Source organism: Copadichromis virginalis, linkage group LG23 (genome assembly GCF_057382275.1).
Source record: "Copadichromis virginalis isolate Kocher_CV1m ecotype Utaka linkage group LG23, C_Virginalis_male_GT1.1, whole genome shotgun sequence".
In the NCBI taxonomy this organism is placed as follows: domain Eukaryota; kingdom Metazoa; phylum Chordata; class Actinopteri; order Cichliformes; family Cichlidae; genus Copadichromis; species Copadichromis virginalis.
The window spans coordinates 5,256,709-5,280,220 of NC_140639.1; the positions used below are offsets into that span (position 1 = coordinate 5,256,709).

General features: G+C 37.2%; 4 protein-coding genes across 4 annotated transcripts; 1 reads left to right on the forward strand and 3 right to left on the reverse strand.

The window, feature by feature from the left end:
* Nucleotides 1-1,015: 1,015 nt before the first annotated feature.
* On the reverse strand, nucleotides 1,016-5,104 carry LOC146680063 (uncharacterized). The gene is made up of 4 exons (XM_085449340.1): nucleotides 4,947-5,104; nucleotides 3,876-4,024; nucleotides 3,013-3,177; nucleotides 1,016-2,935 (listed from the first exon to the last, which is right to left on the reverse strand). The coding sequence occupies exons 2-4, from the start codon at nucleotides 3,930-3,932 to the stop codon at nucleotides 2,846-2,848; spliced, it is 312 nt and encodes a 103-aa protein (XP_085305466.1). The 5' UTR covers nucleotides 3,933-4,024; nucleotides 4,947-5,104; the 3' UTR covers nucleotides 1,016-2,845.
* Nucleotides 5,105-8,566: 3,462 nt separating this feature from the next.
* LOC146680064 (granzyme K-like) lies at nucleotides 8,567-11,442 on the forward strand. The gene is made up of 5 exons (XM_085449997.1): nucleotides 8,567-8,740; nucleotides 8,941-9,082; nucleotides 9,963-10,101; nucleotides 10,255-10,524; nucleotides 10,601-11,442. Exons 1-5 carry the CDS (start codon nucleotides 8,686-8,688, stop codon nucleotides 10,763-10,765), a joined length of 771 nt encoding a protein of 256 aa, XP_085306123.1. The 5' UTR covers nucleotides 8,567-8,685; the 3' UTR covers nucleotides 10,766-11,442.
* A 3,876-nt stretch (nucleotides 11,443-15,318) lies between these two features.
* On the reverse strand, nucleotides 15,319-17,669 carry LOC146680065 (mast cell protease 2-like). Its single transcript, XM_085449999.1, has 5 exons — nucleotides 17,602-17,669; nucleotides 17,365-17,512; nucleotides 17,021-17,153; nucleotides 16,675-16,929; nucleotides 15,319-16,573 (listed from the first exon to the last, which is right to left on the reverse strand). The coding sequence occupies exons 1-5, from the start codon at nucleotides 17,657-17,659 to the stop codon at nucleotides 16,412-16,414; spliced, it is 756 nt and encodes a 251-aa protein (XP_085306125.1). The 5' UTR covers nucleotides 17,660-17,669; the 3' UTR covers nucleotides 15,319-16,411.
* A 3,057-nt stretch (nucleotides 17,670-20,726) lies between these two features.
* Nucleotides 20,727-22,003, reverse strand: LOC146680066 (serine protease 1-like). Its single transcript, XM_085448108.1, has 5 exons — nucleotides 21,943-22,003; nucleotides 21,709-21,856; nucleotides 21,493-21,619; nucleotides 21,103-21,357; nucleotides 20,727-20,992 (listed from the first exon to the last, which is right to left on the reverse strand). Exons 1-5 carry the CDS (start codon nucleotides 22,001-22,003, stop codon nucleotides 20,828-20,830), a joined length of 756 nt encoding a protein of 251 aa, XP_085304234.1. The 3' UTR covers nucleotides 20,727-20,827.
* Nucleotides 22,004-23,512: the final 1,509 nt, after the last annotated feature.

The window sequence follows — 23,512 nt, forward strand, 5'->3', positions numbered from 1 at the left end:
CTGTAGTGAACGTTTGAAGGCTGCAAACACAAAGGCTGCGACGAAACGAACTGAAAATTGCTGTTTCTCACCCCTATTTATAGAAAAACTTCAAAGGATCCTTGTGACATCCTTGTGACATCATCACTCCTAAGCCAATCAGATTGTCACATGACATTTTGGAATGTGGAATGGGGATGTTTTTTTTAAAGCAGCATATATCACTGTTTAGATTGTTAACATGTGTGTAACATTAAGTACAAAAAAGTCCATAAAGGCATAATAAACAGCGACCACATAAAAAGACAAAACAAAACAATAATTACAAGACTGAGCATCCCATAAAATGAGCAGGGCCTAATGACAGGCCCTGTACTAGGAGCCTAGTTCAACTTTTACTTTCTGTTTTCAGGATTCATTTACCCTACACTCAGAAAAATAAAGGTGCCAACTGGAACCAAAAGTGGTTCTTTAGACTGATGCCATAGAAGAACCTTTTTTGGTGCCACAAAGAACCTTTCAAACAATGGTTCTTTGAAGAACCATTTCTTTCAGTGGTTCATTGAAGAACCTTTAAAGGTGCCCCAAAGAACCATCAAGAAATGGTTCTTTGGGGCACCTTTAATGGTTTTTCAAAGAACCTTTTTAAAAATGGTTCTTTAAAGAACCATTTTTAAAAAGGTCCTTCAAATGGTTCTTTAAAAGAACCATTTTAAAGAACCTTTTTTGAGTGGTTCTTTAAAAAAACATTTTAAATCTTTCAAAATAAAATGCATCATAAATTGAATTTGAGTAGGGTAAAAATAAATACGAGCACAGCATAGACATATATTAATGGTTTATTGTCATTTTGTAGTTACCAAAAGACAAAAAGGCATTTTAACCCTCAGCACAACATCACTACTAATACATGTCACATATTAGTGTTTTAAACAGTAATAATTAAATATATTTGCTATACTATAAATAAATATATATATATAAATACTATAGCTACAGATAACACAACAATACATGCATTGTTTAATTAATAAAACACATTAGAAATAGCAATAGCTTCATAACAGACCAATAAATCAACACATTTTCATCAGCAGATGTTTGCATGTTCAGTAAAAATATTTCAACAACAAGTTTATGATTAAAATGATCAATGAACTTTAGCATTACGCTATGTAATGTACGTTTCATGTTGTACTCATGGTCCTTTGTTAGTCCAGTTTAGGATAATGTCTCTGACGTATGTTTCATATCAAATACAGGGAGTGCAGAATTATTAGGCAAATGAGTATTTTGTCCACATCATCCTCTTCATGCATGTTGTCTTACTCCAAGCTGTATAGGCTCGAGAGCCTACTACCAATTAAGCATATTAGGTGATGTGCATCTCTGTAATGAGAAGGGGTGTGGTCTAATGACATCAACACCCTATATCTGGTGTGCATAATTATTAGGCAACGTCCTTTCCTTTGGCAAAATGGGTCAAAAGAAGGACTTGACAGGCTCAGAAAAGTCAAAAATAGTGAGATATCTTGCAGAGGGATGCAGCAGTCTCAAAATTGCAAAGCTTCTGAAGCGTGATTATCGAACAATCAAGCGTTTTATTCAAAATAGTCAACAGGGTCGCAAGAAGCGTGTGGAAAAACCAAGGCGCAAAATAACTGCCCATGAACTGAGAAAAGTCAAGCGTGCAGCTGCCAAGATGCCACTTGCCACCAGTTTGGCCATATTTCAGAGCTGCAACATCACTGGAGTGCCCAAAAGCACAAGGTGTGCAATACTCAGAGACATGGCCAAGGTAAGAAAGGCTGAAAGACGACCACCACTGAACAAGACACACAAGCTGAAACGTCAAGACTGGGCCAAGAAATATCTCAAGACTGATTTTTCTAAGGTTTTATGGACTGATGAAATGAGAGTGAGTCTTGATGGGCCAGATGGATGGGCCCGTGGCTGGATTGGTAAAGGGCAGAGAGCTCCAGTCCGACTCAGACGCCAGCAAGGTGGAGGTGGAGTACTGGTTTGGGCTGGTATCATCAAAGATGAGCTTGTGGGGCCTTTTCGGGTTGAGGATGGAGTCAAGCTCAACTCCCAGTCCTACTGCCAGTTTCTGGAAGACACCTTCTTCAAGCAGTGGTACAGGAAGAAGTCTGCATCCTTCAAGAAAAACATGATTTTCATGCAGGACAATGCTCCATCACACGCGTCCAAGTACTCCACAGCGTGGCTGGCAAGAAAGGGTATAAAAGAAGAAAAACTAATGACATGGCCTCCTTGTTCACCTGATCTGAACCCCATTGAGAACCTGTGGTCCATCATCAAATGTGAGATTTACAAGGAGGGAAAACAGTACTCCTCTCTGAACAGTGTCTGGGAGGCTGTGGTTGCTGCTGCACGCAATGTTGATGGTGAACAGATCAAAACACTGACAGAATCCATGGATGGCAGGCTTTTGAGTGTCCTTGCAAAGAAAGGTGGCTATATTGGTCGCTGATTTGTTTTTGTTTTGTTTTTGAATGTCAGAAATGTATATTTGTGAATGTGGAGATGTTATATTGGTTTCGCTGGTAAAAATAAATAATTGAAATGGGTATATATTTGTTTTTTGTTAAGTTGCCTAATAATTATGCACAGTAATAGTCACCTGCACACAGATATCCCCCTAAAATAGCTACTAAAAACTACTTCCAAAAACATTCAGCTTTGATATTAATGAGTTTTTTGGGTTCATTGAGAACATGGTTGTTGTTCAATAATAATATTCCTCAAAAATACAACTTGCCTAATAATTCTGCACTCCCTGTATATGTCATATCAAAACAAGCCCACACCTGCAGTTGTTTCAGTTTTTCACTGGTGTTTCCTGTCAGCTGGTCAACCTCACATCCATATCAGCCAACCAAATGACAAGTTCCTCCCTTTGTGCTTCAAATCCCTCCCACTCTGAGACAAGGAGCTGAAAGAGATCGAGAAAAGAGTCAATTATAAAGAAGAGAAAAGTGAAACCCTCCTCAGAAGGTCTGACTCGCATACCTGCAGTTGACCTGTGATGGACTCCAGTTTGGCGTTCACGTCATCCCTCGCCGATGCCAGCAGCCGAGTCTGCAGGGTGCCCTGGAAGAGCTCAGTTAATGTTCGACTCCACCTGGTCAGGCTCTCCAGCTGGATGAGCCGAGGTCTCCCCTCTCGCCGCTGCCTCTGAACACAGAAACACAAATTGCATCTGAAGCAGGAGGTGCAGATTTTTTTGCTATTCTTTTCTAAATCCAGGCTAGATCACGTGGAGGTATTTGGAAAACTTTTTTGGCCAGCGGACAACTGTTGTCTTGCAGAAAGTCAAATCAAACATATGCGATACACAATCAATTCACAAGAACACATAAAAAAATAAGTCCAGTTCTTGCCTGATTTCAAGTGAAATCTGCATCAAAACAGGGTGACAGAAGTAAAACGAGAGCACAAAGCCTCACTTTTTACAAGCCTGCTATTACAGTTCTCCTCTATGCAGACGACTTTCCTGTTTTCAAGGCACAACTTGGATCTGCTGTACGAATCTTTTGGATACACACTAAATGAAACAATAGTGTGCATGACTCCAGATTCTGATCCCTCATCCTAATATGGTCCCAACATAGCAACAGCAAGAAAGCAAATGTTGAGGCTTCAAAATACAAAGTCCATAAACCAATGGCTGACATGGGTTTTATCATAAGGGTGATAAATATACAAATTTCAGTCTGTCTTAGAGATTTGATGTTCATTTACCTGCAGATGCACTATACGTACCTGCTCCATGGTTTTTCACAACATTTTGCACATCACTATTTAATACAGGAAGTAGGTGAACTAAAACAAGTCATCGTTCTTTGTGAGAGGACCATATTAATGAAACCAACCTCAATGACATCATAGGGATCCCTAAAGATGCTCCTGCTGCTTTTCTTCCTCCTCATCCTAAGCTTCCTTCTCCTTGTCCTCGCCTTCCATCCAATTGTAATTCAACCTAATTGTGTTTCTCCCCCTCCTCTTCCTCATTTTGTTGGAGCTGTGAACACAATTAATGTGAATCTGGATTAATTTGTGCAAACAAGAAAAATCTACAGCTTTTTGGTCAGAGGTGCTCTTGTGATTTAAGCCGGGTAGAGTAGATTTATGTGTTGATGCTGCCTGCTTCAGCTCTGGCTGCTGAGTGATATTTACACCCTGGCTGGATTACAAACTTTAACCATGTGCTGAACTTTGGCCCGGCGTTGATACCTCTTGTTAGTATAACGACCTCTTCTTAGCTTGTATGTATGATGTATGATGGTGGATAAATGAAATATACAAAAAAATTAACTATATTACAAAAGAACATCTACCTTGGAAACATCAAATGACCGGAGCATAACTTGTCAACTAGTCCGAAACTAAGTTATGCAGGAACAGTCAAAGACACAGCTTCTCATGTCACATTTCTATTCATTTCTATATAATTCGATTAGACAATAAAGAGTCATCTAATCTAATTATTCATTCAAAACACTTATGCATAGCTGTATTTTATACAGCTCATACAGAATTCAAAGTACAGGTTCATGTGAGTATTTAATGTACGGCTCAGATCTACAGAATTTCAAGAGTTTCTAGAGCAGACACAGAGCTCACGTCACAACAGGCTTCAGGCGCCATTTTAGTGACTTTAACAATATATTACATTTTAATTTCGGTCTAGCTGACATTAGGTTATGTACGCAGCACACAATTGAACCACATATTTTAGAAGCCAAAGGTTCAAATTAGCTGGGAGCAGCTTCACTTAATTATAACAGTGGTTTTGTTAGGAAAACCGTTGGATACTAAATTGCGTTGACCTCAACGGCTAACGTATCTAGCTAATCGCTACTGTTAGCACAACATTAACAGCAAGCTACAATGACGAGTAACAAAAACAAAACAGTAATAAGGTTTTAATGAAAATGTTTTACCTTTTCTAACAGTCCCAGAATCCACAGCTTCAAAGTCCAGCAGGTACTGAAGACTGTTATCCGTTTCGCTGTCACCGTCCGTGAGTTTTTTTTCCCGAAGGTCAAGGCCCGCCGCTCGCACACTCTGTCTGCGCATGCGCATCCCAACGACGGACCCCTCCGTCCGCTCCCGGGAGGTTACAGTATGACCTGTTCTGACGTCACTCTCTCTCTCCCTGTCATTTATTTGGCTCGAAACACATATTAACAAATTGATCAGTGATGAACAACTACTCAGATCATTTACCTAAGCAGTGTGCTTTGTCAAAACGAAGTCTGTGTCCATTACACTGACATTCTGTTCTGCAATTGTTATTTACTTGTATTTTATAATTTGACTTTACATACTGCTGGGTGGTTTGTAAAGTTTACAATAACTAGTATTATCATTATGCTATATTTTCAAAAATATATAATAATCTCAAAAGTAATGCCTTGGAGTAGAAAATAGTAATGCTTTATTAAAATTTAAAACTAAAGTACAGTATTTGAATGTGTGTATTGTGTCTATTGTTTGCAAATATTTCTAACTTTTATTTGAATATTCAGTTTCCTACCATCTTCTCTTAAAGGGTAATTGCCAGGTATCCCGCCCTTCCCCTTCGCACACACATGCACACAAAGAAAACACACAGTATAATTCACAGCCTCATTATAGTGAATAAATATTTATGCCATTTACACCATCAAACTTAGATTGCTAAGGATAAAGAACCTTTTGTTCTTTAAAGAACCATTTGTAATAGCTGAAGAACCATCCACAAAATAAAAAGGTTCTTTGACGTATGATGGTTCTTTAAAGAACCATGAAGACATCTGAAGAACCATTTAAGAACCATAATTTTTCTGAGTGTAACATCAGCGATCACATTCTAGGGTATGGTTGCAGCCAGTGTTGGAGTCATTACGTTACTTAATTACTCACTTTGTCAGTAAATAAATATTCTACACATCTACAGCGAGCCATGCCTCTGAGTCCACTTCCCTTCACCTGACATGGTCTTCATCAGGGGTTGAGGAACCAGGACACACTGATGAAAAGTCAGCTATTAGAACAAGAAGGCATAAGTAGACAAGGGATGACAATAAGGAACTTTTGGAATACCACTATGCATGTAAGTTTTATGCATTCATCAGAAATGACCGTAGACATTACTGGATTACTCACAAATCATTAAACATTATGTGTTATGTCATTAAACTGTCCACCAGTGAACACGAGTATGGAATCATATGGCTTTTTCAATAGTTTCACCAGTTATGACTTGTGTGACGCTGGGACAGCCACGTATTTCAAAATGTGTTACACACAGATAAACACAAACTCCACCTAACTCATGTTAGGGCAAATATTAGTGTTTAGTTGTTAGTAATAACAGAATCTTAATATTACTTATAAGGCACTCCCAGAAAATGGCATGTTATTTGATCTTGCATGATGAATTTACTGTTGTTGTCACAGTGTGCAGAAGCAGATTGGGTGGAGTGGACAATAAAGGACCCAAATGCAGCAAAGCAAAACGTGGAAACAAAATTAATATTAACTGAAAACGAGCCATTGATTAATGGCTGGTTTTGTACATACAAAACAAGGGGCAACGGGAAAATTAAACACTAACCTAAACTGGGTAAACTAAGGTTAAACATAGAAAACCCTGAAACCTGAAGACTTGGAAACATGAAAAGAAACCACAGACAACCTGATAAGGAATGAATGAAAACATGCAGACACACAGGAGGTGATCAGGTCAAGTGTAAACACATGGGGAAACAGCTGATTAAAATGAATATAATGATGCCACACTGGAAGTAAAACTAAACACAATGAACATAGGACACCAGACCTCTTCAAAATAAAACAGGAAACATAATGAGATGCAGACAAAACACAAGAGTGACAACATAGGACACGCAGACATGAAACATGCGAAGAGCGAGGGAGACTGAAACATATGGGTGCAGACACAAGGGGAAGCTAATAAACAATGAACTATAACAGGGAAACATAGACAAAATACAAATGAACTTAGATAACGTAATGAACGTCAACATAAACCATAAACATCAAAATATATTAAAACTCAAAACGCTGGGTCAAATGACCCAGGATCGTAACAGTTGTATGTTTCTGTTCATGAGTTTGTTTGTCATTCATATAGAATGAAACAAGTGAAATAAAAAATACTGATGGCTGCTCAGTTTCCTAATAGATGCATCTATGTATAAATTTGAAAATCTTTGGTCACCTACTTGAGTTATCGCATTCCCGAGATTTTTGGAAAACCTGACCTCTGACCTCAGCCTTGACACCATTATTAAGATTTGAACTCATGTGGGATTTGTCCCAGATGAGCCAATGGCAGGGGTAGACAACTCCAGGCCTTGAGTGCCGGTGTCCTGCAGGTTTTAGATATCACCCTGGGTCAAAATACCTGAATCAAATGATTAGTTCATTACCAGAACTTCAAGACATGTTGAGGAGATAATTTAGCCATTTGAATCAGCTGTGTTGGATCAAGGACCCATGTAAAACCTGCAGGACACTGTCCCTAGAGGCCTGGAGTTGCCTACCCCTGGCCTATGGTATCAATTTGAATACCAAGGTGATATGTTTCTCGAGTTATCATGTTCACAAGATTTTTTAGAAAATTTGACTTCTGACCACAATGCCAAAGAACCAATATTTGTTCATTTGTTTTCTACCTTCTCTTTCTGTCTGTTGTACATTATTATAAAAAGGTTTCCTGCAAAAGTCAAGTACAGTAATCTCAACACAGAAATCAACAAACAAAGAATAATGGGATCTTAGGAAGAGTGCTTTTTGCACTAGGTTAGTGACAAACATTTTTTCTTAAGTGATGCTGTTCCTTCATCCCTGTTAGCTGATAACAGCCGAATTAACCTCTTGGTGACATTAAATTTAAATTACTTTAGGTCTCATGTTACATTTCAATGTAAAACAGGGACACTTTTATGACCCTCGCAGTTTTCATACTAAACCACAAGGTGGCGTTCTCTACTATATTTTGTTGGCACTTGTGCCTTCATCGCAGTTCACTGTAATCCAGGTAAAACTATAAAACCAAGCATCAATATTAAAAAGCACATTAACATGTAAACAAATTCACAAAGACATACTAGTGCACATTTATAGCACTTTTGGCAAATATGACACATATAATATCTAGCATGTAACTTAATAACAAATGACAAAAAGTGTTAAACATTGTCTGCGCGATTACTTTTCATTCCTCTGGTGAAACTACTGCATCTACAACTATTCTCAGTAAATATTGCGTCTTTGTTATCATTTACCTCTGCACATACGGTTTCCTTTATTTTTTTCTGAAGTACACAGCAGCTTTCAGAAACCCTTAAAAGTATAGCTGAAAGTTTAAGTGACCGGACTGCTGCTCATGACAATGTGAGTTGCACTAACCCTCCCCTATATAGCAAAAGGGTGTGTGTGTGTGTGTGTGTGTATATGTGCGTCGATTGGGTGTAACTGTAGTGATGGTGGGGGGGTTGGGGGGTGGAGAAGGAATAATTTACACCAACAGTTTTTAGGATTTGATTGGCTGTGTCCATTTTGTTGACTCATTAATTACTGTGTCCAGACCACATCCTTTCAGCTCAAAATATTAAGCTGTGCATCCCAGTAGATTTGAAAACTGTGAACATTAAAGACAGATAACAAGAAATGTTGCGCCTCATCGTTTTCATCTCATGTGGCATTCTCTTCCTCGTCCAGTCAGGTGAGTAATGTTTTATATTTTACTTTCATTTACTTACTGATAATTGTCTCCTTCATGTAAATAAACAGAATACAAAGTTCCATTACTGATATCTTTTTAGTCTTAGAAAGCCATTAATGCCGGGTGTTTGTTTCTCTCACTTGTTCTTGACTTAATGTGCTGATTTTGTTATGCGACTGGATATTTTCTTTTTGTTTTAGGTCATGGTTCTGAGATTATTGGAGGAAGAGAAGTCAGGCCACACTCACTCCCTTTTATGACTTATTTGTTAAGTAAAAACAGTTTCTGTGGCTGGACATTAATCCATCCACAATGGGTCCTGACGGCCGCACACTGCACCAAGTATGAACCCGAGTTACTTTTCTTGAAATTTCAAATCAAAATATTGCAGTATTTTTTTTTTTTGAAACAGTGAGTGCATTATAATGATATTGGTTAAAAAACAGATTATGTCTGTAAACACTGATCACTGATATGGTCTGTGTAAACCTTTTTGCAGCTTTACAAGTCTATTATTTTAAAGACCTCATAGTAGTATTACTATGAAAACTTACCAATACAAAACTTCTTTCTCAGACTGCTGACTTACGCGTGGTTCCTAAGGGTCTTAAGAAAAGAACAGGAGAAAGAGCCTTTAACTTTTGGGCCTTTTCAGGATTCATGAGAAAGACACCGCTCTACTTTTAAGAATAGGCTTTTTTGAAAAAACATATACTGCAATAGGCCTAGGCTGCTGGGGGGCATCCCATGATGCACTGTGTTTATGTATTTATACACCAATCTGCATTTATTTGTTATTATTCATTTCTGACTCTCTCCTCCCGCTTTGAGTAGATTTGACTGTTTGGTACATTACTGAAAAAAAAGTTGATCACACTCCTTCCAGGCTTCAGCCACAAACATGCAAAGAATAATGCCTTTTAAAAAGTAAATATCAAAATTATTTCGTGTTACACCTGCTCTAGAACTGGAACAAGAAAGTAGGTAATAAAATGTGGCAGTGATTGTAATGGACATTTGCTTTTAGTCTATATATTTATTTGAGCTATCCTACTAATTCCTGTAATATTTAGTCCTAAGTCCTAAATAGAGGACATCCAGGGCTCTCTATTGATATCTCGTGTGTTTGAATGGCCTTTTTTAGCCCCGAAGAGGAAGGAAATCTTAAAAAAAGTTCAATGTGAACTGTCATCACTAAAGTTTTGTTTTTTTTATTTGTCAGAATGAGGTGGGTTATCCTAGGTGCACACTCCATAAACGAAGAGGAAAAAGGTTCCAAGCAGGTCCGAGAGGTTGAGGAACTCTTCCCTCATCCTGACTATTACCACTATCTCCAGGGCAACGACCTCATGCTGATTAAGGTAAGGTGATAATTGAGTGTCTCATAGCAATAGGTGGTTCATGACTTTTGAACAATGCTGCAAACAGACTTACTTTAAGACAAACTCTGTGAAGGTAATGTATAGACAGCCATTATCGATATGTAATATTTCTTTTTATTTCTCTTTTTTTAGCTTAAGAAACCAGCAGAGATAACCAAAACCGTGAAATACTTACAGTTGGGGAAAATAGTCAAAAGGCCTGCAGATGGGAGAAGGTGTCTGGTGGCTGGATGGGGACAAACTGAAAACAATGAAACATCAGATGTCCTCAAGGGTGGCCATGTAGCTGTGATCAGCAGACAGAAGTGCAACTCTTGCGATTATTACAACCACAACCCTTCTATCACCAGGGACATGATTTGCGCTGGTACATTTGGCAAAAGAAACGATTCTAGCTGTTATGTAAGTATGACAGATGCATGTTCTTTTTATTTTTTTGTTCATATATTTAATCATATATTTGATCTTGCTGATGTAGGGGGATTCAGGAGGACCACTGCTGTGCTACGGAATGTTGGTTGGAGTCACTTCTTTTGGATCTCATGGGTGCATGACAAAACCTGCGGTCTACTCGTTTCTCTCAAAGAAACAACTAAAGTGGATCAAAAAAACAATGAAGTCATCTGAAACCAAAAATCAGTGAAATCGAGCCGTACCAGCTAAGCGAGACGGGCATATTTGATGCTTTTTAAATCTGGCAGCTGCTGTCACTGTTAACCACTTACTTGAACATTATCCATTTTATTTCATTCTTCCTCTTCTTTATGATATTTTAGTTTTTACAGACTGTCCACATGATAGCCGCCCATAGTTAGTCTGTTAGGTAAATTTGGCACAAACATGAACTTTTTCCAAATATCATATAACTCAAAGTACCTCCAAATGTGAATGCTCTTGTTTGTTGCAGACAGCTACAATGCAAACAGGAAAAGGATCTTTTTAATGTATACAAAAAATAAATAGATAAATGAAAGTGAAAAAACAAAGCGAGATTAGCCAAAGAGACTCACCATGGCATGTATTGCAAACTTAAGCTGAAAATAAATAAATCTGTAAGCAGACGTTTTGACAAAAATGACAAAAAAAAAATTTTGAGTATGCTTTAATGTTTATTTCATTTCTCATTTTAAGTATTTTGCTTGAAAAGGCCAAAAACAACAATATTTTGTAATTAACTTTCTAGCTTTTCTACTTTCTAATAAAACTTGTGGCATGACAAAAACAACAACACATCTGTCATTTTCGTGTTCTTTTCTTTTCTTCTTTTTAGTGCATTTCCTTAATTGTGTCATCACCTTACAGTAATTCCTAAGTCTCCTAAGTCATCTTTGTAAAATTTATGTTTCAGTCTTTCAGTCCTTTAGTGTTCAAGTTAAAGGCATTTTATTCCTAATATTATTTATTGTAATTTCTGTAAACAAGCTACCAGATGGCAAAAAGTAATTATTCTTGAATCTTATCAAGATGTTTTCCTGAAGTACGATTAAAAAAAAGTCTGATATTCATCATCGTTCGGAGATTATTGGAGGGAAAAGAAAAATATTGCCTTATTTATTTTTAACAGACTATGCAAAAGATAAGACGTTGTGATTGTTTTAAAATTGAATTGTAACAATTTCACAGATACAAGCAGGTTAAAGAATTTTGTAGCCTTACATGTCTGTACTTTAACTGTACATTAACTATTGCCATTTTCTTATTATATAGAATAGAAAGCATGGTGAAATTGACATCCCTTTGAAATCATATGAAAACTCTGATGAAAGACATTTGTAGGTTTGAACATTGCATATTACTAAAACAAAGAGAGCTGGAAAATATTTCATGAAAAGTAGCATTGATATTATTCAGAAAGTAAAAGAAAATGAATCGATTCTGTGTTAATGTTTTAATTAAAAAGTCTTTCAGGCTGCCTGGCAATCTGATAACGTTGATAAAACTAGAGGATTAAAACTGCTACGTGTATTTAAAAGAAACTTTTTGTAGTATTTACTTACCAAATGTGTCTTCCTCTTGGTTTTACAAAATAAAACCAGATGACTGCTTGTAGATAAATAGCTGGCTCAACTTGAATGCGTTTGTTCATTCATTGTATACTCTAGGATTCCAAGAGTACCATATAAGTTGTAACGAGTTGGGCCATTAAAGTTAAATAGTAGACTCAGTTTGAATTTATGTCTTAATACGTTATCTATCTTCAAAGATCTTTAGGACCATTACATGTTATATCAACTAATTCAGTTACAGAAAGATGCACTACTTAAAACAATTAGTAGATTAACAGCAAATATCATCCGGTTCCATAAAGGTAAAAACAGCATCATAAATGAAATATATTTAGACAGCAATTTGTTTGAACTAGTATTTAATTTATTATTAGAGTCAACTGCTGTGAAGTGAAAAGCTATTTTCACTCAATAAATCTTATTTCTTTATTATTTACTGCCAACCGAATGAGAAAAACACAATTTTTTTCCAGTAAACACTTGGTGTCATATCAGACACTTCTCACTTATTTTCAGCTCATAACTAGTAATCCAGTTGGTAATTAAATTTTGCAGGTTTACACTATTCTGCATAGATAACACTTTATTGGACACTTAAATAAGCAATGTACAAACCCCAGTGAATTTTAAAAGCTGTTTAGCTCTCACTCTTATTTTTTTCAGGTGTTTACTCCAGGCTTGTTGTAATAAACGAACCCACACGCATTTTGTGAGAATATCTTACTTGCAATAACAGATTTAGATTCATTTAGTGAGCTAAAGTTCAAGAAGGCTGATGTAAAACCATGATACTTTGCTTTGGAAACTTTTGACAACTTTTGCATAATCTTCAGCAGCAAACTAGATGAACCACAAAAACCACAAACCAGATAAGATTTGAACTTCAATGTGCTTTCCCAAACTCACAGTTATGACATTTTGGCTGTATTTAGTAGAAAATTGATAAATGTTAATAAAGTTGGCTACACTGAGTCTGACCTTAACTTCTCTAAGATATTGAATAACACTGTGACAGCATTAAGAGTCAGTAGAAGCAGAGGCTTTATCTTTATTGGGTTAGGGGATATAATTACTATTTTTGTTTGTTTTGTTTTGTTTGTTTTTTTAATCAGAGTTTCTAAGCCTTTATTATTTGTCAGGTTAAACACTGGAAGGAAAAAGACAAAAGAGAAAAAAAAAAGAAAAAAAAAAAAAAAAGAAAAATGATAAATGTAATTTTGTAAGTTTCCCAGACATGAAGACGTTAGAAGGACTTTTGTAACTCGGTATACTGCTTAAGGGTGGATACCATTTGCAATTTTTCAGATTGACCTCTTCCATCATAAATTTGGTCTTTAATTGTAGGTAAGTGTGAATAAAATGCAATTAAAATTTCAAAAATAGTAAATATTATTGACTTGAAAACCAAAGCTAGCATACAGGCTTTAATTCTAGCATGTCTTTATGCGTTATTTTATGAAGCAGCTAAATTCAGTGAATGCTTGCAGACCACTGACAGAATGTAAAATAACAACGTCACTTCTTTTCACTACATCCTAGATTTGTCATCATTTGCTTGCATGTCTAGAACACTGTCACCTTTATTCTTATCTTGACCTTTATGACCACATCCTTTTTATAGTGTGAATATGCAGCTTGTGATATCCTGCTCAATCATGCTATCTTTTGTGGTTCCAGATCTTTTGCAGTGCCTGCATTGCAACACAGTTTGTCACATTAATCTGTATTTCTTCCATACTTCTGTTTATTGCAAGTGAATAGTGTTTTACATTAACTTAATAAATTTATATTTTTATTTACTAATTAATTAGTTAATTGTTTATTTGTTGTCTACATGATGTAGACCAATTTCACTGGTTAAAAAAAAAAACATCAGTACTGTTTGTTTCTTTTTAAACTGAAGTGAATTCAATTTAGTGTCTACTGTACCATACCACAGACTGCTGAACTAAGGCACTGATAAACACACGGTCACTTTTCAGTTGTCAGGTACTGGACTGGTCACTGTGTCCATCTCGCCCACCGTCTTCTTTATTAGCACCAAATATGATGTTAATATTTTGATCAACACCAACAACAACAGCAATGGCGATGACGACAATAATGATGATGATGTTGAAGTATTTCACTGTAGCTGTTTTTGTTTAAGTGTACTTTGCTTTTTAAATGAATTTGTTGATTCACAAGAATTCACAAGAAATAAATTAAGAGACGATCAAAGCTTTGGAAAGAAGAAACTTTGCAGAGCATGTGCTACTCCCAGTAGTCAGTAAAGATGTGGTTGCTTAGATTTTTTTGTTTTGTAAAATACTACATTATGTTTTCTCTTGCCATATCAATATACCATCAAATGCAATTTTCTGTATTTGTACAGCTCAACTGTTGCCTTTGTCTAATTCTTCATTATAGCCAGCAGAGGGCAGCAGACATTCTTATACGTCATCATCTTGGCTGGGTGGTTACCTTTAACCTGGCCACAATCTTCATCCTCAGCTCGGTATATTCATCTGTCATTGCATGTGCCAAGTTCATCTGGTTCATTTCCTCTACTCTCTTCTACTAGGGTTGGCTCATTATTTCAGTATTGCTCAATATTGTTCCTATTGTGCTGTGACCCAGGGGTAGGCAAGCACACAGCAGGTATCTCCTATTAATGTTAATGCACTGAGCTACTACTGGTGGTGTTTCTTGGTCAATGTGTTGGCTTTTTCCTCAACCATAGTTCCCAGATGCATTGCATATAACTCCTTTTACCAGGTTGGTTGGCACAGTAACACTGAATTAATTCAACATTATCAGCCTTTTTCCAGTACCCCAGTTCTCGTCAGTATATCCTCAAAACTTGACTCGAACAGTCCTAATACCAGCAATGTCTGAGCTGGCTTCACTTACATGCCCCCCACACCCTGTTGGATAATAATTTACACAATGTTTAATATTTACTTTATCTTGTCAGTTTGATATATGACAGGCTCATTGCACCTTCTTGTGTAATTCTGTTCTTGTTGGTGGATTATTTTGGAGGTTTATACCTTTATAAATACATATAATCTCTAATTTTGTGTGTTTATTTAAATTTAGATTTTATACAAAAAGAAAAAAACAACCAAAAAAAGTGATGAATGACCTGAGATTTTTTGCTGATTTTTTTTTACTCTTGATACAGCCTAATGACACTATCTCCGAGCTCTACAGCCAACTAGATTAACCACAGAAATAACATTTTCCCAGATTAAGATTTACTGTAATTAGACAACAAACATATATCCATCTTCATGATAAAAAGAAATTAAATCTCCTTTCCTTTCAAAGGTTTTACATATCAGAACAAAATAGTAAAAAAAAAGATCTGGTCTAAAAATAAACACATTAAGGCTTCACTCTCCTTTCATTTCACACAGCACTTTACTAAAGCTCCTTGCCAGTCAATTATATATATATATATATATCATATATTATGTATGCATCCAGTCTTTACATTACTGCCACTGTGGCCGCAATCAGGTATTGTTGCTGAAAGCTGCACTTCCTTCAATCAACACATGATGCGATGTCATGACCGCGTAGACATAAGTGACGCTTCAAGCACAAATGCATGGGTCAGTCTCACAGTGTCTGGGTGTGTCTGTCTCCTTTTAACAATGACTGGAGCTGGACAAGCTGAGAGTCCAGCAGTTTTTTTTTTGCTTTCTCTGGTGATTTGTGCATGCGAATTGTGGCTAAACCGCTGGTGTTTGTAAGCTGAATGGAGAGCAGCTCACAAGCCAAAGTACCGTTGGTCTGCTCTCACCGCTCTGAGATCAGTTAGGATCTATGGAAACACAGCTAGCATTAGCATGTCCTGGCCTGTTGGGTGCCCTGGGCAACCGCCCATGTCGCCCATATCAAAAACCGCTCAGAGCAATTACATTTTCTTGTTAAACCCAGGGTTAGCCGTCATAGGGTGCGCACCAGGGTGCACTCTTAAAACTACCCAGCCAACCTTGAAACCTGATCTCATCTCATCTAATAACTGCATCATGCTGAGCGAAGACTGCATTTTTTTGTTTCTGACTCCAGGGGAACCTTTTTACTGTCCCCTAAATCATTTACCGGTGATTTATTGCGTTAAAATGAGCTAAATGACATCACAATAATATTGTCACTACAGCAACTTTGCTACAATTACATGTCTGCTGAGAAATATTTGAAACATTTATTTATTCTGCATCTACATAAAACACAAAGCGATTTAAACGCACAACTACAATAACAGTGTGTCAAAGCAAAGATTTATGTAAGACTTAACAATGCTTTTTCTTGAGAATCTCGTTGATCCAGTCAAGGTGTTTTGCGATATCCACATAAACATTGGGTGCATCCGGGTAGTCACATCTGCCCCATTTGTTGAAAGAAACAACTCCAACAGCTGTACCATTACAGATCAGAGGGCCACCAGAATCACCCTTTGAGGGTTATTCAAGAGAAAACATTTTTTATACACTGTTTCAAGTACACGAGTTAGCAGTTAATCTTAAAAATCAAACAAATAAAAAAAACAACATACCTGACAGAACCCTTTGTTTGTGCCATAACCACCAGCACAAATAAGACCATCCGGAAGACCCGGCCAGTTCTCCCTACAGACCTCTGGGCTGATAACAGACACATCCACTACTCTCAACTGGTGAACTAATGGACCGCCAGTTTTTGTCAAACCCCACCCAGCCACAAGGCATCTTTCATTTTCCTTTAGCTTTATTTCAGAAGAGGGAAGTTTAATAATTTGGATGCTTTTGCTTGGTTGGACTTCACTAGAAAGCTGGGAACAGATTAAGAGATTGTATATGCAAATGTTCTAGAGATCACAAATATGTCTTCTGTATATTAAGTGAAAAAAAAAATCGACTTACTTTGAGTAGCATGATGTCATTCCCATTTCCAACACCTATATAATATGGGTGTATGCATTTCATGATTACATCTTTCACGGTGTCAGCAGGCTTGCTGAGATCGTGGGTGCCAAGAACTATTCTCCTTGGATTCCTAAATAAGTTGCAAGTCAGAGATAATCAGTAGGCTTTCTAAACGGTAATGGTTATCTGTGTTTGTGTGCGTGTGTGTATAATTTTAAGGGAGAAATTGTGACATACATTGTGCAGCAGGTGAAAAGTGTTGCATATTAATATTAATAGGAACTTCTGAAATGATTTCTTATCACATGACCCACAAATTACCTGCAGGATTGATTACTTACCCTTCATCACAGTGTGCAGCAGTGACCACAAAGTCCTCACTTACAAGAAAACCTCCACAACTGTGGTCATAGTTGTTCTGCACCGAGGCCATATACAACAGTGAGTTCTCGGGAGCTTTTTCCCCATTTATAATTTCACTTCCAAGTGCTAAAGACATCAGAAGATAATCAAAATGAGTTAAAAGTGTCAATATTCAGCTTGCAGATGGCTAAAAGTATTTGTATAGTGTGGCTTACCATTTTGTCCAAGGCACGTCAAAACATGAATTAGCATAAATTGGTGCAAAGCATACATCTTGGCAGAAAGATATTCGTTCTGTCACTATGGAACTGTGTAGCAAACCCTTTTATGTGGTTTGCACTGACTGATCCCTATCCATTTTATCGCAGCTGCATTGACTTCCTTTGGTAAATGTGGTAACTTTCCAAAACAAACACTTCCAGTTATCAGCACTGTTCAAAACTAGTTATTAAATGTATACCTCTTTCTCAGTAAAGGTCCTTCAGCATGACACTTTTTGGTAACACACACATAATGACTCTTAAGCATTAGTAAGGTATCAGTAAGTACTTAATACTGGTGGTGGTCAGAGGGCCCGGTGGCGCCAGTGTCCGGCAGCCTCGCCTCTGTCAGTGCGCCCCAGGGTGGCTGTGGCTACAATGTAGCTTGCCATCACCAGTGTGTGAATGTAGTGTGAAGCGCTTTGGGGTCCTTAGGGGCTGAGTAAAGCGCTATACAAATGCAGGCCATTTTAATTCATTATTTATAAAGCATTAGTATGCATGTGAAGGTTCTCAGTCATCCAGGTCATCGTATGCAGTTTTTTAGTATGCAGTTTATGAGAACAGATAAGTAATATGTTCATTGCATCACAAACAGTAATCGGAGACAGTTACTAGTTGTTAAGTATTTTGTGACCTCATCTAAAGTGAGGACTATTTTTGCCTTATAAAGCATTTATAAAAGTAAATGAAAGTACCTCAAGAGTTGAACAAGTCTCAGCTATCTTCACAACAGAAAAGTGATACAGACAAAGCACAAAGAGATACACAACATACAAATGTATTGCTAGATGCAAACATAGCACACCTGAGATTTGAAGAACAAATGTAGCTAGGCCCACAGTCGAAGTTTGAAAAAAGGGGCTTACGAGAGAAAGATACATGAAGTCGTTAGAGCTATAGGGTACTTTAACATAATTATACTAAGGCTTCTTCGTTTAAAATAAAATATGGCTAAGGTCATCAAAAAACACATACCAAAAACATGCTGTATTTAAGCTTATAAACCAAACGAAATATTTATATCTGTGTTGGAGTCAAATGGTTAAATGTTGCCATTATTGTACTTAAATTTGTAAGTCTTGGTTCAAACTGTATGATCCAAGACATTCCTTTTTTTCTGTCCCCCTCCCCAGCCTGTTGAATGGAGGGGGAGGCTGTAGTGTTTATTATAGAGACACATCCTATGTGAGGGCTCTGTTTTCTTGTTTAGTAAGCTTCCTGCCCTTTTGACCCTTTTGGTGAGCAGGAGGTCACACAAACGCATCCCCAAACACACACACACACACACACACACACACACACACACACACACACACACACACACACACACACACACACACACACACACACACACACACACACCTAGTGCCTTGTCTTTTATAACCATAGGGGGGTTTTACAGTGGGTGTTTGTGTAAACTGTGTGTCACAGAAATAAAAGGCTGCAGGAGAGATGGTTCTTCAAAGTGGTCTAACACCGAGGGCAGAAGGGCTGCTCTGAGATCCTTCCCTTGCTAGCATGTGAAAAACTGGTTGAGCTGTTTGTCTTGCTTTGTTAACGGGAATACGTTTCTGAACTGGGGCCTGTGAAAGCGCAGACCCAACCATCTGTATTTGTAAATTACATACTAAGGAGTAGTAATGCTTTAAATAATGATAAATTAAGCACTTAGTAATACTTTACTAATGCAGAATTGTGTGTCAAAAGTGTTGCCACTTTTGTGTCTCCTACTGCATTACTGAATAAAGCTTACAGTTAGGGCTGGATCAGGTGATCTTGAACCATACTTCAGTTATGCTAATAGTCTAAGTCATCTAATGCACTGAATTTTTTTTTTCCGCTCACCTCTTAACATTCTCAGTGTGATTACACACTATCTGTTATATGACGCTCTTCTCTTTCTCCCCACCCCCAACAAGGCAGACTTCATTAGACTAGTTCTGTTGAACTTTTCTTCCTCTTAAAAGGGAGTTTTTCTTTCGCACTGTCTGCAAGCGCTTGCTCATAAGGGTACATCTGATAGTTGAGGTTTTCTTTCTATTATTATATGGTCTTTCCCTACAATACAAAGCGCAACTGTTTGCAGCAACTGTTTTTGTGAGGTGGTGCTATATAAACAAAACTGAATTAAACAGAACAAGTGTGATAAGCCAGGCAGGTGAGATTTTTTACTTAGTTTGAATCCACAGGCTGAGGCTTTTCTGTATAAAGTTAGTGTATAAAGTTTGCATGTTCTCCCCTATACACAGGTTCTCTCCTGTTACCCCCCACAGTCTAGACGCATGCTTGTTAGGTTACTTGGCAATTCTCAATTGGCCATACGTCTGACTTTGTGAATGCATGGCTGTCTGTGGTAGCCATGTGACAAACTTGTGACTTGTCTTTCACCAGTAGGTGGCAGTATTTTACAAGATAGTGTTAGCATATTTGCGCTTGTAATCAAAAAAAGTATTTGCCAGATTTAGCCAAATAAAAAAAGTCCCTTGTAAAACTGAGCCAAAGACAGAGTCAAAGTGAAAGAAAATTTGTGAACTGAATTTAATTTGTGGACCCCAAACTGCAGCAAGTCCTCTGAGGCAAAGTCAAGCCTGTGGGTGATAAAATAGGTGGGTTAAACTTTTCTTCAATCAAATAATTAGGGTAGAAGACCTATCCAACACTGCTTTGTTAAGTGTTGGACTAGTCACTCTTCCATCTTTTGTTTCTTACATCTTTCTCATTAGATCCAAATTTGTCATTTTTAACCAAATTTTGTTAAAGTTTACATAAATATCTTAAAAACTATGATAATTGTATTAACGATTAATCATGGCAGTCAAAACACGTAGCTCACGTAGCTTTTGTTTGCCCCTGTGTGCATCAGCGAGTATCAGTACAGGAGAAAAAAAAATGTTTGAAGTAAGCTTTCTCAGAGTATTCAGTTAGCATTTTGTATTTTTTTAGATCTTAAAGAAGATATAAAAAAGACGTTAGTTGGACTTCATCTGAGACAAAAATGACCTCTACAGTATTCTTGTTTCTTATTGTTTTGTAAACTAAGACTATTACAAAAGGAAATTAGACAGAAAATTTGGGATAGATTTTTATTGATATTTTGTCACACTGGTAATGACAGACAGCCATTATATTTTTATTCATTTATCTTTTGCTTCTACAGTAGCAACACAAAAACACATTTTTAGGAAGATGTTGCAGTTAGCAGAATCCAATTGATCCACTTAAGGTGTTTGGAGATGTCTGTGTAGATATTGGGTACATCTGGATAAGCACAGTTGTAATTTTTGTTGAAAGAAGCAAGACCAACAACTAACCCGTTGCACACCAGAGGACCACCAGAATCACCCTGTCAGGAAGAAATAGGGAAAATATCCATTTCATATTTAATTTAGGTTGTTTGGGTAATTGTCAACAAGAAACAAGCATACACATTCAATGAAAGAACAGAAGCCATACCTGACAGAATCCTTTGTCTGTGCCGTATCCACCTGCACAGATAACACTGGCAGAAAGACCGGGCCATTGTTCCCTACATACATATTGGTTGATGACGGACACGCTCACCACTCTCAGGTCATCAATATTTTCACCCCCAGTTCTATTTCTTCCCCAACCAGCCACCTGGCACACTTGATCTGCTTTTACGTTCATTTCAGCACACGGAAGTTGAATTATTTGTACTTTGCATCCGAGCCGAGCTTTCCTAGACAGCTGGAGAAACACATTAGAAAGAAAAAAATCCCAAATTCTTAATTCCATAACATATTAGCAGTGTTATTAGAATTGAAATCATTAAATCAACAATTATGGCATTTGAAAGTGTTGATTGTATGAATACATACTTACTTTAAGGAGCATGATGTCATTACCCCACCAAATGTTAGAGTAAGAGGGGGGCTTAAATTTTTTTTCAATATTTATTTGATAACCCTTCTTGATATTGTGGCTGCCAAGGACAACATGTGTGGGGTTTCTGAAGGAAGACAATCATTAAGAGCCATCAATTAAATTGATGTAGTTACACGAGTCAAAGAGGTCATCACGAGAAGACTGATTACTTACTCAACGTCACAGTGTGCAGCAGTTACCACAAAGTCTTCAGTGACAAGAAAACCTCCACATATATGGCCATCAATGTTCTGCACTGAGACCACATACTGCATTGAGTTCTCTGGGGCCTTTTTCCCATTTATGATGTCACTACCATGTACTACAACAAAAAAAAAAAAACGTCAAAATTAGACTGATGCTCCATTAAATGATCACTGAAAAACAACCAAGGATTGTGATTCTTACCAATTTGTCCGAGACATCTCAGAACATAGATGAGCAGAATGTTTTGCAGACCTTGCATCATGGCAGTTAATTTGTAATTGTAGGTGTGTCAAGATGACCCTTTTATACGGCTAGTTTCCACTGTTGGCATGTATCAGCACAATCTTCTAACCACATCCTTTGCTCAAGTAAGCGTGCAAGTTCTGCATTTGTATTATCCTTGCATGATCTAGTTCGTCCTAATTACTTTACCTCAGCAGTCTGAAACAGATTGTATTATGAGTGTTATGAGAAGGTTTATTATTCTGACATTATTTATTCTTTATTTTCTTACTTATGACACCGTTTTGCATTCACTTTTAGTATGAGTTTGGGATTTGACACTTGATTTGGTGCTTTCAGTATTATTATACGGACCTTCTGCTCTTCTGTAGATACAAATCAAATAGCTTTTGTTCTATGCAAGGACATTTTTTCCCCCCATGCTTTTCGTGCTTTCTATCTAACATTCACTCACGAGTGGCTGTATCAAGTTAGTATCTTGCCCAGGATATTTGGTAAGTAGACTGGATCATACAGGGGTTGAACCACTAACCTTCCAATTAGCAGGTGACCTGCTCTACCTAGTGAGCCACAGCCACCCCACAGTCTGTTAGCCTTGTGTTGTAAGATGCGACTAATTGCTTGTAATTAACACTTAACTTGTAATGTTGACATTATTTGGATAATGTCAATATAATAAATAGACCAAGTAATTAATAAGCTACTGCTGTAGCAAATATCTATTTCTATTTTAGACAGAAGCAACATTATTACCAGATCAGTATCAGTATTTCTTTTATAGTTATGGCTGTAGCTCACTGACCTATCATGTCCATATTCTGTATTTGTTAGATTTAAGGCCTGGTTTGTAAACACAGTTTGTATCATTTGGCTTCTGGCTTAATTCCAGTAATACTTGACAGTTAGGACTCAATTATTCCCATCTTCCTCAAGGACTGTCAGGTCCAATTCACCTTAGAGTTGAATACTAATGTAATTGGTTAACTGAATTCAGAAATAGTTATATTTATTTGTTTTTAATTTCAGTTTATTTGGACTATAATGTCTCAGATTTTTATGAAAATGGTTCACACACATTGCGAGAGTTGTAGTTTATTTAATCTAACAAGTAAAGAAGGCAGATGCAAGGCTTCTTTGCCGTAGGAACACTTGACACAGTGATATTTTGCATCAAACTATGAACTGCAAGAACCGGAGATAAGATTATAATTTAAACTGTGCCTATAGTCATGATTATGAAACTGTTGCAAAAGTTAGTAGAAGAACATGTGCATACACAAATATTGACACGTTCTCATGAAAAAAGGATTCGTTCTATTTTTGCCAGAATATTGCAGTATGCTGCCGCCAATACTGGTGTAGAGTGGGGTCATCTTAGCGACACATTAAAATTTGACTTAGGTCCCCCAAGGTCTTCAAGGCCAAATTAATGGTTTATTAGTCAAAAATTGACAAAAAGTACGCTTGTTGTGTGTGGTGTGTTGATATATTACTCCAATATTTCTCACAGCTGGCCAAGGTAATGCCA

Excerpts from the sequence above, each read along its gene's own strand:
- LOC146680063 (XM_085449340.1), bottom strand. The coding sequence starts at position 3,932 with ATGAGGAGGAAGAAAAGCAGCAGGAGCATCTTTAGGGATCCCTATGAT. Across the intron at positions 3,178-3,875 it reads ATCCCTATGATGTCATTGAG|AGGCAGCGGCGAGAGGGGAG; the intron begins GTTGGTTTCATT and ends TTCTGTGTTCAG. Across the intron at positions 2,936-3,012 it reads CCATCACAGGTCAACTGCAG|CTCCTTGTCTCAGAGTGGGA; the intron begins GTATGCGAGTCA and ends GATCTCTTTCAG.
- LOC146680064 (XM_085449997.1), top strand. The coding sequence starts at position 8,686 with ATGTTGCGCCTCATCGTTTTCATCTCATGTGGCATTCTCTTCCTCGTC. Across the intron at positions 8,741-8,940 it reads TCTCTTCCTCGTCCAGTCAG|GTCATGGTTCTGAGATTATT; the intron begins GTGAGTAATGTT and ends TTTTTGTTTTAG. Across the intron at positions 10,525-10,600 it reads GAAACGATTCTAGCTGTTAT|GGGGATTCAGGAGGACCACT; the intron begins GTAAGTATGACA and ends TTGCTGATGTAG.
- LOC146680065 (XM_085449999.1), bottom strand. The coding sequence starts at position 17,659 with ATGTATGCTTTGCACCAATTTATGCTAATTCATGTTTTGACGTGCCTT. Across the intron at positions 16,930-17,020 it reads ATGACATCATGCTACTCAAA|CTTTCTAGTGAAGTCCAACC; the intron begins GTAAGTCGATTT and ends ATCTGTTCCCAG. Across the intron at positions 16,574-16,674 it reads CAAACAAAGGGTTCTGTCAG|GGTGATTCTGGTGGCCCTCT; the intron begins GTATGTTGTTTT and ends TAACCCTCAAAG.
- LOC146680066 (XM_085448108.1), bottom strand. The coding sequence starts at position 22,003 with ATGATGCAAGGTCTGCAAAACATTCTGCTCATCTATGTTCTGAGATGT. Across the intron at positions 21,358-21,492 it reads ATGACATCATGCTCCTTAAA|CTGTCTAGGAAAGCTCGGCT; the intron begins GTAAGTATGTAT and ends GTGTTTCTCCAG. Across the intron at positions 20,993-21,102 it reads CAGACAAAGGATTCTGTCAG|GGTGATTCTGGTGGTCCTCT; the intron begins GTATGGCTTCTG and ends TCTTCCTGACAG.